This window comes from Halichoerus grypus, chromosome 14 (assembly GCF_964656455.1).
Source record: "Halichoerus grypus chromosome 14, mHalGry1.hap1.1, whole genome shotgun sequence".
NCBI classification, from domain to species: domain Eukaryota; kingdom Metazoa; phylum Chordata; class Mammalia; order Carnivora; family Phocidae; genus Halichoerus; species Halichoerus grypus.
This window is the reverse complement of record NC_135725.1, coordinates 42,570,724-42,584,207: the sequence shown is the minus strand read 5'-3', so window position 1 is coordinate 42,584,207 and position 13,484 is coordinate 42,570,724. Positions and strand designations below refer to the sequence as shown.

General features: G+C 36.6%; 1 protein-coding gene across 1 annotated transcript in view; it reads right to left on the bottom strand.

Annotated features, from left to right (window-relative positions):
• Nucleotides 1-13,484, bottom strand: part of CCDC171 (coiled-coil domain containing 171) — a 312,847-nt gene that overhangs the window by 37,793 nt on the left and 261,570 nt on the right. Inside the window, exon 25 of the mRNA XM_078061217.1 lies at nt 4,108-4,260. Coding sequence (XP_077917343.1) covers nt 4,108-4,260 — 153 coding nt within the window. The remainder of the gene's footprint in view (nt 1-4,107; nt 4,261-13,484) is intronic.

Here is a 13,484-nt window from a genome sequence, read left to right as displayed (position 1 = left end):
GTTCTTCCCATCACATCACAATTGTTCCTGCACACTACAGCCAAAGTAATCTTTTTTAAAAACCAAATCTGAGCAAGTCATTCCTTCTTTAAAATTTTCCAGTGTCTTTTCCCTTGCTCTTAAAACAAGGACGACAAAGTCTGACTTCTGTTCTTGTCTCTAGACCATCCTTATCTCACTCGGGCCACTCTTGCCTTTGCTCTCTTTATTCCAGCCACACTAGTATTTCTCAATTTCTTCTTTCCCTCACAGAACCTTTGTAGATGTTCCCGTTTCCCTCCTCCTGACCTGGGACACTCTTCTCCTCCTGCATAATTCCTACCCAGTCTTCAGATACTAACTCAAGCATCACTGACCCTGAAAAGGCTTTGCTGATACCTTAGTCTAGGGTAAGCTCATTTGTTGAAAAAACTCTTACATGCTTCAGTTCTTTTCTTTCAGAGCACTTATCCTGGTTAGTAATTACACATTATTAGTGTGATTAAATGAAAATAATTTCTTCCATTATTAGATTTTAAGTTCACGAGAGCAAGCATTGCCTGTTTTGGTTCACACAATGTCCCTCAGACCAGAATTGTGCCTGCTCTAGAGTAGATGCTGAATAAATATTGAACTAATGGATAAAGAAAAGAATTAAGAAGCAATAATACAAAGAAAGCAGAGCTCAAGTAAGTGGAGGCCAGAGAGCCAAAGAAGGAAAAGTCAGTAACGAGTGAAACAAAGGAGGTGAGCGTTTAAAGAAGAAAGTAGTTAAAAGTTTCATACGTTGCAGAAAGATTAAAAGGCAAGAGAAGGAACTAATGGATGGGGAGCAAGCAGAAAATTATTTGTGACCTTTGAGAAAATAGTTTCAGTGGAATGACAGACTCCGAAGCCAGAGAGCAGCAAAGCTGTGGGATGAATGGGAGATGAGCAAGTAGACTACTTTTCAAGAATGTGTCAATGAAAGGAGGGGAAACAGGCTGCAGAAAGGGCAGAGAGCTCAGTCACTGGAATATACTGATGGTGATCACAAAGCATGAATTACAAGCTCGAGGCTACAGTAGGAGGCAGAACAAAATGACAGGGTTTGCAGCTGAAGATGGTAGGTTAGTAAATAATCTTTTCCTGTGGTGCAACCCAATTACTTTCTATCAAGATAATGGTGATAAAAATAATAGCTAACTTTTTTTTTTTTTTTTTTTTGGACTGACTACTCACTAAGTGCAAAGCAAAGCCCAAAGTGCTTCAACTTCTTACTAGAGCTCCCAGCGTCTCTGTTAGGGAGAAGGATCATTACCCCATTTTACAGATGAAAACCCTACTTAGCCATACAATTAGCAATTGACAGAACTGAAATTAAATCTAGATGTATTGACTTCTATGGCACACACTATTGATTCCTAATTCCCTTGTCCCTTGACTCATTACATTATAGCTAAGAGTGGCCACATGACCCATTTTCAGCCAATGGGATATAAGTAGAAATATGTTTGGAGTTTCCTTGGAAGGCTTTTCCTTTTTTAAATATATAAATAAATATATTTCTATATATTTAGTATCTATTATCTATTAAATTTATATTAAAATTTATAAATATTTAAATAAATCCATATAAAATATATTTAAATTGTTTTTAAAGGAAAAACCTTCTAAGGCTTTATTATATACATAAAGCAGATATTGCTGGGCCATCCCATCCTTGTGACTTGAATGTGATTATAAATCCTAGAGCTGGCTGCTATCTTATGATAATGAGGGAGTAGCAGAGAAATTGCAGAGAAACTGAACCACCAATAGCCACAGGACAACAGCCGCCTACACCTAGACTTCTTGCTATGTGAGAGAAAAAAAAAAAAAGCAAAAACACAGATACTGGATTTTCTGAAATCACGTTGATCAGGTTTTCTGTTATTTGCACTTGATTATATTCCTAATGGATATAATCCCAAAGCCTATGCTCCTATCTACCAAACTATATCACCTCTCATCTATAAAATACAAAGACGGAGGCTCTTCTACCTCCCTCAGAGAGTTCTTAAGGAATTCAAGTCTGAAAATGCATACACAAATGTCTTGAAAAATAAAATTACTATACCAATATATTACTGTTTCAAAAATAGTAATTCTCAGCTAAGGAAAGAGACCAGAGAGTAAACACCCCGTAAAGACACGGGATTGGGCAGTGTTCTCCTAGAAGGACACATCATAACCTCCTGGGAGGTTTTTCACATTACACACATCCCCTTTTGAGAATCACTGCCAGGGTGAACCACCTCTTACAAATAAGATGATGAGCATACCCTTACAGATGTATTCAGGAGGGGAAAGACTGAGGAGTAGAGTTTTATGATGACAGACAGTGAGACACACTTTCATTAAGACATCAGTAGCACAATAATTGATAAAAAAAAAAAATTGAACCCAAGGGGAAACAATCCCACCTTATCAAGTGTGGCCTTTCTTAAAATACAAGTAATTACTTTTATATGAATAACAGTAACAAACAATAAATAATCATATGATCCAACAAAGCTGACACAACCTAAACCGTATAATGAAATACTAATCAACGGGACCAGAGAGTTCACAGGAAGAAATGTGAGTATGTTTCAGAGAAAGGCTAGAATAAATTTAAAATACTTGAATTTTTAAATAGGTTTCCTCTTCATTTTAATTTATCTTGGTGGAGATCAAATTTACTACTCTCTCATTAAGAAATTAACAAGGTCATTTTAAAAAAATTGAACTCAACATCTCAAGTCCCAAATAATTGGCTTGGTCATTTTTTGGATGAAGTGCTAGTATTTTTACTTGTGAAACATTAGTTAAGCACCTACTGTGGGCAAGACTGTCCTTGCCTCTAGAGCACCTTCAGAGCAGAGAAGAAATATCCCAAATTGCTTGTCTCTAGGGAACTTATATTCTATGAGGGTAGGGAACAGACAATAAGCAAATAAATACAATGCAATTTATATCAATCAAGAATAAGGCTATAGTGAAAGAAAGCAAGGAAGGTGTAAGGTAGATTGGCAATATGGGGTGAGAATGAGACAGAGAGTTTGGGGGTGGGGGATGGTTGGTAGATGCAATTTTAAATACTATGGTCATAAAGGTTTCATTGGGATGCAGACATTTGAGCTGAGATCTGATGGCGCTGAAGAACCAACCCATAGCCATGCAGCTATTTGTTTTAACGCCAAGTCTTCTGTTGACTCTATCAGTGGAAAAGGGTTAATAGCCAAATGGCAAAAACATTAAAAAAAAAAAAAAGACTTAAATTTCCAAAATGTGGAATTTGTTGATCAGGTTACTGGTGAGCTGGTATACTGAGTTTTTGTTTTTGTTTTTAAATAAAATGCTGTATTTGGTCTAAGAAAAAAAAAAATGATACTGTTTTTCCTTACAAGTCACCCTGAGCCATTATAATCAAACCAAAAAAAGGAAAAAAGGCATTCCAGTGATTTGTAACCTTCTGAATCTCACTGTTGATATATTTGCCTTTGGAGAAAAAAGTTTTCAATGTTTATTTTATTCCTTTATTTATTTTTTGATATTCCCCAAACACATATTTCAAACGGAGAAAATTTTGTTTAGTCTTAAATGAGCCCAAATTTCATCATGGGCTAAAATTTTAAGACATAAAATGACTGCTGAAACTGAATTTTAATCATACAGATGAATCACAACATGCATCTTTAGCTAGGCATGTATTATGGATAAGTCTAGTTTTCTACAGAGAATAATCACATGTTCTAATTACCATTTTGGTTATACGCATAATTAATAATATTCTGTCTTAATGGGACACACTGAATCTTCAGACAGTTGCAAGCTTTAACTATGCATACTGCCAAATCCAACTGTCAGCTGCGCTGCCAAACACAAAGGAATCTTGATGTAGTGTTTTAGCATTGATAACAGTATGCATATCTTTATACATGATACAATGGAAAAATTAATTGCCTTTCTTTCTTCAAAATTTTCTCCACACTAACAATTTTACATTGCTTAATTGATCATTTACCCTAAATTATATATGTTGGCGAGTGATCTTATGAGCAATAAAAACATGAATGTAAACGTGACCCCAGACACAAAGAAGAAAAACAATGTTGCAGGACTTACTGATTGTAAACTTTCATTTTCACGTAAACAAGCCGTGTGAAGTTCTGATTTCAACGTTGCAATGTGACTTCGGTGAGACGTCATTTCCTTCTCTAATGTAGCAATTCTAGCACTTGCAAGCTGGTAGACATCCATGAAACTTTTAATCATAGCCTTAAGAAATAAATATAATGTCACATACAATTCAAATAAAGATGTCCCTAAAGAAGAATTTCCATAATTTGAAGGCAAAATCATTAAAATTTTAAAATAAACAACTTTTCATCTTTCTTTAAAATAATAAAGCTAACCCTCACATTTTATATTGAGAACAGGGACTATTTTAAGAAAGTTTGGGAGAAAATAATTGAGACTTCTTTTCCAGAGTATATATTTAAATGAGATGTACTTTGATCTATTGTGTTTAAAATTTAGAATGCAATTTTTAAAAGATGGCACACTTATTTTCTTTGTGAAGTTAAATTCAAGTTGTAATTTGACCTAAATTTCAATCTTAAGACACACAACAGATGGATATATAAGAAAGATATTTCAAAATGAGCTGAGTCAGTAAAACTTTCAATCCACCTAAAAAAACAAATGGTTTGAAACAAAAGGAGCTGAAATAATCCTGTAATTTGTTTAAGAGCAAATAATGTGACTCTTATATTGTACAAAAAAAATTGTATTCGTTCATATAACAGAGGAATGTTCTTGTATTATACTATGTATAATAAAATACAAGTGTGTGTAAGTTTTTCTCCCCCCAAATAAGTTATATTTGGGGGATTGTTAGACCTCTGTATTACATTTTAATCATATTTTATATACTTTTTCTTCTAAAGCAACCAGTAGTGAATTTTAAGTCCAAGAACACTATCACACCTTTTTAAAAAAAGTCTTTCAAAATACTTCAAATATAGCAAAAACCAAATATTTCAAAGATATATTCAAATATAACGTTGTATTATTTACAAGAAAAAAAAAGTTCTAACCACAGCAACAAATGAGTAAAATGGTAGACAGTCTGAGAATTTCCAAATTCTATTCAATCTGAAGGGTCTGATTTGGAAAAGTTTTGAGAAACTAGATATTTGAGCAATTCTGAATGCACATGAAGTAATGTGGTGACCAAAGAGTAAGAAACAATGCACACAATGTCTAAGAAACAGAAGTAGGTTAACTATTTGTAGGTAAAAGTAAGAAAATTCACACCATTTCGCCTAATAAATTCCTATGTGCCCTAAAATATTAAGTTCGGACACCATCCCTTTCAAGAAACCTCTTTTGAACCCAAAGGCACTGTTAACATTTACTCTAGCTCTCTGTGGGGGCCCCTCATGCTTGCTTCTACTATAACGCTTATTGCTTTAGCAGGAAGGTATCAGTTTACATGTTTACCTTTACTAGACTGAGGAGCTCCTTAGGCCAGATACTGTGCCTAATCATCTCTGTATCATCAGGGATGTTAGTGGCCCACAGTGAGCACTTGTTTGAATGAATGAATGAATGAATGAATGAGTGAATGACTGGAAAAGATTTTTAAAAACCCACAATTTGAAGCCACATGTTGGCATAAAATACCTTATAGGAAAGGATGAAGATATTCGGGGAAATATAATCTTAACACTCTAACGTATAAATTATTAACTATACTTTGTTCAAATCAAAAAAAGAAGTGAAAGCATAGCTGTCAGCACAAAAGGACAGAACATACAGAAGAGAATTCTATTTCCCAACGCTGAATGAGCATCATATGACGTCATGTTTGGGAACGTCTCTACCTTACTTGGAGTCATTTCAAGGTGAGCTTATAGCTAATACTAACACAAAATATTTCCCCAGGTTTCAAATGTATGTAAAAGTCAGAAACTATAAAATCATATCTGCTTCTTCCTATGCCAAGTCTCTCTCCACTCTTATAATTCATTCATCTTCACCAGGTGGTGAACCAGGAATCACAAGTCCTATTTTGGTCCAGTCCTCACTCTGCCACTTACTTAGGCTTTGCGCCCTTGGGCGATGCCACGTCATCTCTCTGAGCTTCCATTCTCTCCCTCCATGAAATGGGAAGAAGGGTCATTTTCTTGCCTACTTCCAAAACCGTGATAAGGCTCAGGTAATTAAAAATCTAAGGCAAAGCCATTCTCTTCATCCTTCAACTACCATTGCAAGAAAGCCCTCCAAAAATGGTCAACTACTGAATTTCATGGTAGTATTACTTTAGTTCTATTTTTAAGTTCTCCACTAAGATCTTAACGAGACAATTTGTGATAGGTGGTTTGTATACATATTGTCTTGTTGGATAAGGACCTAAAATGTATAAAAGGCACAAAAACATGTATAAGTGTTATTGAATAAAAAAAAGGAAGTACTCTTCTATCAGTAATAGGCTCCTGAATTATGATTTCACTGTTAAGGCATAATAGAATTGGCCTCTAATATTTAAAGATAAAAACCTCAACACTTCAAAAGTTATCCTATTTCCTAAATTTAGAGAAACATATTTCATTAATTCTCATGGACATGATACTCTTAAAGGAATAAATAATAAAAATGATATTCCTTCAAACCTCTTTTTAAAAAAATAAAATACTTTTTTGAGAAGTTACATCTAAATTTTTATATGGTGGATGGAACAAAAGTCATAATTATTTTGGCTCCTTTCTTGATCTACTTTTAATAACTAAATCCTAGGGGCACCTGGGTGGCTCAGTCGTTAAGCATCTGCCTTTGGCTCAGGTCATGGTCCCAGGGTCCTGGGATCAAGCCCCACATCGGGCTCCCTGCTCCGCGGGAAGCCTGCTTCTCCTTCTCCCACTCCCCCTGCTTGCGTTCCCTCTCTCGCTGTGTCTCTCTCTGTCAAATAAATAAATAAAATCTTAAAAAAAAAAAAAAAACCTAAATCCTAATATCCAGTGCAGTATCAAGAGAAACCACATATTACTTCTTTATAACACTAAAAAGAATATAATAATCTATTTTTTGCATAGGATTTAGAATGTTAAACATTTAAAATCTTTCAAAGCGTTATTTCATTTGAGAGATGAAAGCAGTTTTTTACAACACGTATATATCTTTTCAGAGCAACAACGAGTGGTGGTAAATACAGCAGGTGTTTTTCACGGTGTAAATACTACACTATAGTAGGGTGGGGGGGGCAGTGTCAGTGAAATCGCAGTCATTCAAAGAAGCACCAGACCTTTTGAGGAATAAAGAATGTTAACTTCCAATATTAAAAAGTGATGCAAACTACGTAACAAAGGATTCCAGTGAAAAACCCAACTCTTTAATACAAAAGAAAGGTGTCAAGTTGGTTGAAGTGGAAATGATAGTCTGAACCAACTGAGAGAGGGGGTGGAGGAGGAAGGAGTGAGCATCTACTGACTTCTGTATCAGTCTCCCAAAGTCTAACTCTTCACAACACACCTCTCTCCAGTATGAAAACATCACATCTTTTTATATTAGCAAACAACGACAGCACAGCATGATACTGTGTTCAGCGTGCCCAGCACTGGAGAATTTATCCCGTGTCATCTTTGGCCATAGGGATTTTGACGGTACCATGCCGTGAGAGATGTATCTCAGTGGGGCTTATCTAGTTACAGGAGAAACAGAACAAAAGACAGTTTCTGGACAAGAACAGTCTTTTGTTACAGAGATAATCTATAGTGCTTATCAGCAACATAACAAGATGAGAGAATCCAAACAAAATTCCACATCCTATATCCATTTTAAGGAAAAGTATGTTTCAGAATTCACAAAATTCTGAGATACAAGTAGGTGACTGTCACTTGAGCACTAGAATATTATTTATATAATTTGTTATGTACATCTTATTATGTAATTTAGGCTGACTTCAAAACTGGATTTCAGAAGAAATGGGATCCTTGGGAACTTGATGTCAGAAGGGGAGATTAGTGGAAAATGTCGTGAGGCCTAGATGCCAAAAGAGTAAACCTTTTACTTACATTTTTGAGGAACTGGGAAGCAAAAACCTCAGCTATTTCCCTTTAAATATAACTATAGATATACTTCATTTCTATCTACTATATAAAGTAAACATACCATGTTAAATGGATATACCAAATATGTGAAATATAATAAATCCCCATAAAATGGGGATGATAATTCCTATCTTACAAAGATTTTGTGAGGATTAAATGACTATTAAAACCTGAGAAGACCTTACCTATCTGAAACATAGTAAACCCTCAGGTAAATGTTGGCTGTAGTAATGATGATGCCATCAAATTAGGAAAATTATTATTTTAACTCATAAAACAAAGATTTAATATTTTTTTAGGATTTATTTATTTATTTTGGGGGGGACAGAGGGAGAGAGACAGAAGCAGACTCCCCACTGAGCACAGAGCCTGTGGGGCTCGATCCCACAACCCCAAGATCATGACCTGAGCCGAAACCAAGAGTCGGACACTCAACCTACCGTGCCACCCAGACGCCCCAAAGATTCAATATTTCCGAGGGGTATTATTAGACATAATGTAAACATTTTAAATATTAGATATTCTATACATATTGAAATAGTAAAGCCCTTTTGAACATAAAGAATTTTAGAGGCCAATGGATATTTACTTCCTAACAGGAGAACTGCCCACTGAAAATAAAACAGTCCCTATTTATCATGTCCTTTTTTTTTAAGTTTTTACTTAAATTCCAGTTAGTTAACATAGTGTTGTATTAGTTTCAGGTGTACAGTATAGAGATTCAACCCTTCCATACATCACAAGCGCCCTCCTCAATCCTCGTCACGGATTTCACCCATTCCCCCCACCCAGCTCCCCTCTGGTAACCATCAGCTTGTTCTCTAGAGTTAAGAGTCTGTCTCTTGGTTTACCTCCCTCTCTCTTTTTTGTTTCCTTTGCTCATTTGTCTTGTTTATGAAGTTCCACATCTGAGTGAAATAACATGTCATTCTTAAGGAAGAAAATTTTACAGTGATAACACGCTCATAGTTTTTAGTATCAACTTTTGTTCATGAGCACCTGGAATTAAAGGAAAATTGTTTTCTTCATTATCAAGAAGTGACTCTGCTAAGGTTGCTCATTTGCTTTCCTTTCAATATTTTAGAAATGTAGGGAAAGGCAGAACATGAGAGCTGAAGGGCCTGTTGCTGGCAGTCTACAAATAGTAACTGTGTCCCAGGCAAGATCCAATCTAAGATCTGGATCAGGCCCTGTAGTTTGGATGTTTGGTTTCTGGCCCTGTCCACAGTTATCTGTTTCACCTTGACATTCCCCAGAAAGTTGTGGAGGAAAGACTGTATCGAGATGGCAGACCGCCATCCACCTCCTTGCTTTACACACTGAGTATGTGTGTGTGTGTGTGTGTGCACGTGTGTGTGCGTGTATAAAAGCTGCTAAGAATACCACCAGCCAACAAGAATTCTGAGGAATCAATAAGGAATAGAAAGTAGAAGGGACCAGAAACAAAATTTTGCAGAAATCCTGTCCAAACCACAAGCAAGAGAACACTTCAACAAAGGAGGAACCAGGTCACAGGAGGGCTTGAAGCTAAGCATAATCAGCCATGAGAAGTGGGCTTATCCCTGAGACCTTTTATTCTCAATAAGAAGCTATTATTAAGTATTTTCAGTGAAAGAAATATGCTTTATAATTTTAAAAAATCTTGTGGTATAGGGACGCCTGGGTGGCTCAGTCAGTTAAGCATCTGCTTTCGGCTCAGATCCTGATCCCAGGGTCCTGGGATCGAGTTCCGCATCGGGCTCCTTGCTCAGTGGGGAGCCTGCTTCTTCCTCTGCCTACCTCTCTCTCTGATGTGAAATAAATAAATAAAATATTTTTTAAAAATCTTGTTGTATAACTTTCTGTGATAATTGCAGTTTGGAAGTCTTATTCTGAGTCCCCACATGTACCACTCCCACAAAACATGGTTAAAAGATGAGATGCATGGGGCGCCTGGGTGGCTCAGTCAGTTAAGTGTCTGCCTTCAGCTCAGGTCATGATCCCAGGGTCCTGGGATTGAGACCCAAGTCGGGCTCCTTGCTCAGCGGGGAGTCTGTTTCTCCCTCTCCCTCTGCCCCTCCTCCTGCTTGTGCTCATTTTCTCTCTCTCTCTCAAATAAATAAATAAAATCTTAAAAAAAAAAAAAGATGAGATGCAGACGGCAGAAGGGCACCATTGGCTATGTTGTGAATCATGACACTCATGTTTCAATCCCATCAATTAAACAAAAGTTTTAACTGGAATTTTGGGTAGAAAATGACAAACTTCCCTGAATTAATTGATTGCTCTTTAAATACACCGTGTTTTTATATTTTTACAAATACATTTTATATTAAACATATATTTCTAACAAAGGCTCAAAACACACACTTTGGTTAGGAAATTATGCTTCAGAACTTTTTATGTGTACCTATATGAATTTTTATAAATTTAGATCATTTTTAGAAAAAAAGTTGAGAATTCCAGAAATATTTTCATAATGCTTTCTCCATAAAACTTCTTCAATAAAGCAGTTAGTTTTGTTGTTGTTTTTACATATGTCACTTTACCTTGCTATAAAAGAATATATTTTGTTTGGGGAGGGTTTTTAAAATAATTTTCTAAATAAAATGCTCTTGACAGCCACTTGCCATCAAAGAGAAGGTCCACCTACAGATTTGGAATCCTTCTTTTTTTGTTAAAGAAAATTACATAATTCATACTAAGTTCAAGAGTACTTTGAACCACTTTGTCACAAGAAAACAACAACCTTATATAGAAGATTGTAAAGACTACTTTTTAACTCACTGTAAACTATTGTAAAGATTACGCTACGTAAAATAATTTAATCCATAAATTCACTTAACCAGACAGGGCACATAACAGTTCATGCTGAAATGCACAAGAGGTAAATAAACAAGCAAGGATACCACTCTCAGCCCCTCTGCACTGTGAAATCCTTCCACCTTTCCTTCAACACACCTCATAGGAACATCTATGTCTAAATAATGGACCAAGTGATATGCCAGTCCATACCAAAGAGATCTAGCACCGATTAGCGGGGTGCTCTGCTCAGGGCCTCAGCCAACTGAAATTAAGGGTCAAATGCAGCTGCAGGCTCATCTGAGATTCAAGGTCCTCTTCCAAGCTTATTCAAGTTGGTGGCAGAATTTATTTCCTGAAGGTTGGAGAATGGAGGTCTCCATTTTCTTGCTGGCTGTCAGCCAGGGTTACTCTTAGTTCCTAATGACCTTTCTCATGTTGTTGCTGGATGGACCCCTCCTTTCTCAACATGGCTGTTTGCTTTTTTCCAGCCCAGCAACAGAGCATCTCCCTCACTTCACCTTCTTTTAAAAGGCTCATCTGATTAGGTCAGGCCCATTCAAGATGATCCCATATTTACTGGTCTTGCCCACCCTCAAAAGGAGGAGATTAATTATATGGTACCTGTACACCAGGGAGAAGGGTCTTGTGGACCATCTTAGAATTCTGATGATCACAGCCCAACCACACACCTTGCACAAATATTAACTCAAAATTGACCACAGACTTAAATGTAAAACATAAAACCGTAAAACTTCTAGGAAAAAAAAATAGGAGAAAATCTTTGGCATCTTAGGGCTTGAAGTGTTCTTAGACATGATAATGAAAGCATAATCCATAAAAGAAAAAAAATCAATAAACTGAACTTCACCAGAATTAAAAACTTTTGCTCTCAAAAGATCCTGTTTCTAATATTAAAAGAAAGCTACAATAGGGGAAAATATTTGCAAACCACGTATCTGATAAAGAACTAGTTCCTAGAATATATTTTTTAAAAACTCTCAAAACTCAATAGTAAAAAGACAAACAATCCAATTAGAAAATGAGCAAGAAACACTAAGATACTTTTTACCAAAGAGAACATACAAATCTCAAATAAGCACATTAAAGATTTTCAAAATCACTAGCCATTAGAGAATGAAAAAACCACAGTGAGATAGTACCCCACACCTATCAGAATGGCTAAAAGAAGAAACTGTGACATCAAAAGCTGGTGAAGAAGCAGAGAAACGATCTCTCGTACATTCTGGTAAGAATGAAAAATGGTACAGCCCCTCTAGACAACAGTTCGGCAATTTCTTTATTTTTTTAAGACCTATTTATTTTATTTATTTATTTATTTATTTATGAGAGGGAGTGTGTGAGAGAGGGGTGAGGGACAGAGGGAGAAGCAGACTCCCAGCTGAGCAGGGAGCCCGATGTAGGACTCCATCCCGGGACTTTGGGATCATGACCCGAGCTGAAGGCAGACGCTTAACGACTGAGCCACCCAGGCGCCCCCAAGGCAATTTCTTTAAAAAGTAAGCATACATTTGGCCCAGAAATCACAGTCCTGGGCCTTTTTTTTAGAGAAATAAAAAATTTTGTTCATACAAAAATCTGTACATGAATGTTCATAACAGCTTTATATGTAATAGCCCAAAACTGGAAACAACCAATGAATGAATAGCTAAACAAATTGTGGAACATCCATACCATGACTACTAGTATAACAATATAAAGGAACAAACTATCGATAGACACAAAAACGTGGATGGATCTCAAGGGCATTACGCTGAGTGGGGGGAAAAAAGTCAATCTCAAAAGATCACATTCTGTAGGATTTCATTTATTTATCATTGACAGAATTATAGAGACAGAAAGCATTTAATGGTTACCAGGGGTTAGGGATGATTTGGGGTGGGGGGATGAAATGTCTATAAAATGGTTAGCTGATGGAGGTCTTTGTGGCAATGCCACAGTTCTGTATCTTGAGTGTGGTGGTGGCTACACAAACACACGTATGTGATAAAATGTCATAGAACTATACACACACACACTGCACTGATGTCCATTTTCTGGCTTTGATATTGTACTAAAGTTATGTAGGATGTAACATTATGGGAAACTAGATGAAGGATACTATTTTTGCAACTTCTTGTGAATCTATAATTATTTGAAAATAAAAAGGTAAAAAAAAAAGCAAAGGAAAGCAAAGTCTGCTCATGTTCAATTAAAAAGGGGTAGATATACAAATTTTAGAAACAAATGAGAGAAGAATAAAACTTCTTCCAAAAAGTTTAAATGATATCTGCTTATCCAGCAAAGGCCCAGACTAGATCTTCTTAGATCTTAACCCGTCTTCTGCCTGTAATTCCCAAAGACTCCTTTAGGCAGGCACATGAGCAAGACACCCTGAGAGGGGGGCAGACACCTGTCTCCCTTGCTCACTGACTGTCACAGCAACACCAGCCATTCTGGGGCCAGAGGACAGCTGTGGCCTCAAAGGAGTCGATGCAATCTGAGGGGCTTACGCACCCGCTCTATTCTCCACTCCAAGTCAACCCCACGTCTGCCCTAAAAGTTAGGCCAGTGAGGGAGGTGAGCTCCCACCCTCTCTACCACCAAGAA